Consider the following 1,803-nt stretch of genomic DNA (forward strand, 5'->3'; position numbering starts at 1 on the left):
TTACGTGCATAGCAAGGCAATAATAACAATAATAACAATGCCAGCCGTTTTATAAAATATGTTTACCTTACCCGGAAGCAAAACAAAGCCATCTCTTCGTCCAAATCATAAACCACTAGACGTTAACAATCTTATCTCATGGTCGTGTAAAGAAAAAAGGAGAAAAAAAGCGATTGATAGATTGATTCTCCACAGTTTGCGTGCTGTAAGATGCAAGTCTAATCATTGGAATCATTCCATTCTTTCTGGTTGGGCCATTCCATCATTCACAAAAAAACTCCCCTTCATAAGCCTTTTGGCCCCTCTTTGAGATTTCAATTATCCAATGGGCAATTATATGTCCTGCGTTTCTTCACAGACTGTGAAAGTTATATTACAGAATGGCAGTGTTCAGGAATTCAAAAGGTCTGTAAAAGCTGCAGAACTCATGCTGGAGAATTCTCAGCAATTTGTCAGCCATGCCAGCTGTGTAAAGGCCGGAAAGCGGGCTGCTGCGCTGGTAGCTGATGAGGAGCTCCAGATGGGCCAGCTGTACTTGATGCTTCCCATGCATAAGCTCAACTCTGCTCTCACCGCATCTGACGTGGCATCTCTTCTTCTCTTCCAGAAAAATAGTAGTTTTAAGAATTCTGGGACCAGACGGAACCCTAAAGGGCATTCCAGAATTCTTCCCGTTTTGACTTACATGTGCCCGCTTCCTGTTGTTGAGCGAAAACAGGGGAAGCAGGCGGTCGCGGGTTCGAAACGCGGGAACGGGAAAGAGGATGATATCTGTGTGAAAACAGTGGTGGAGGTGGAGGATGTTCCTACGATTCGTAGACTGAGTGTCTGCAGATCTTGGAAGCCCGCGTTGGAGACGATTACAGAAGTTTCTATTGTAGGAAATTCATGGTAGGGAAAGAATTTTGGGTTATTTTTGAATCCCTGTCGAAGGCGGGTGTATGAAATTTGTCTAAATATTTATGTTTTGCATCTTCTTTTGTAAAGATTCGGTTTTTTCCTTTAATGGAAGTTCATCCCTGCATTCCATCTTCTGCGGATTTTAACCGTTGTTCGTCAAGAAGATTGGATTTTTCATGTGTTTTATTGGCATTTCTTAACGATCCGGTTCGAACAGTTAATTTTTGTGGTTTTTTTTTTTGCCACTTTTCCAGAAGACTTGTGGTATTTTTAGCTATAGCTAATCCTCGGGATGAAGTTTCATGCCCTTTTCATATATATTTAACAATGTTGATCTTAAGAGAGAATTATAAATTTTAAATGGAAGAATTTTACCATCAAACGTTTAACTATTTATGTTAGAAATTTTCTTTAAAAGTGGGAAAAAATAGTTTGGTATGATTACTTCAATCTTAATTTACATAAAAGAAAACATCTTTTAAATTTTTTTATTTTTTAATATATAATTTATTGATCAATAAAGAAGAAAGACAAATTTGGTAATGATTATTTCAATTTTATAGTTTAGATTTACATAAGAAAAAACATCTTTAAAAAAATAAAAATTATCATAATAAATACATAGCATTTAATTTGATATGTTTGTGACACTTAAATATATGAAAAAAAAAAAGAATCATTTTATTATTATTACTTTAATTTTATACTATTTGTATTATATAGAGAGAATAAAATGGTAGTATAATATTAAATTAGAAATAATATTATTAATTATAGAGAATTGAAATTGTCCTACATAACATCTATTTTTTCTAAAAAGATAACGATAAGAACAAATATAAAATAAAAATATAATGATATGATAATATAATAAGTAGCATATCTAGGAATATAGGTAAAGTA

At 33.7% G+C, this 1,803-nt stretch overlaps 1 protein-coding gene across 1 annotated transcript; it reads left to right on the top strand.

The window, feature by feature from the left end:
* The first annotated feature begins 267 nt into the window (after positions 1 to 267).
* On the top strand, positions 268 to 1,077 carry LOC131048516 (uncharacterized). Its single transcript, XM_057982483.2, has one exon. It carries the CDS (start codon positions 326 to 328, stop codon positions 893 to 895), a length of 570 nt encoding a protein of 189 aa, XP_057838466.1. The 5' UTR covers positions 268 to 325; the 3' UTR covers positions 896 to 1,077.
* The last annotated feature ends 726 nt before the right edge of the window (positions 1,078 to 1,803 follow it).

The sequence above is a fragment of the Cryptomeria japonica genome, chromosome 2 (genome assembly GCF_030272615.1).
Source record: "Cryptomeria japonica chromosome 2, Sugi_1.0, whole genome shotgun sequence".
Lineage (NCBI taxonomy): Eukaryota > Viridiplantae > Streptophyta > Pinopsida > Cupressales > Cupressaceae > Cryptomeria > Cryptomeria japonica.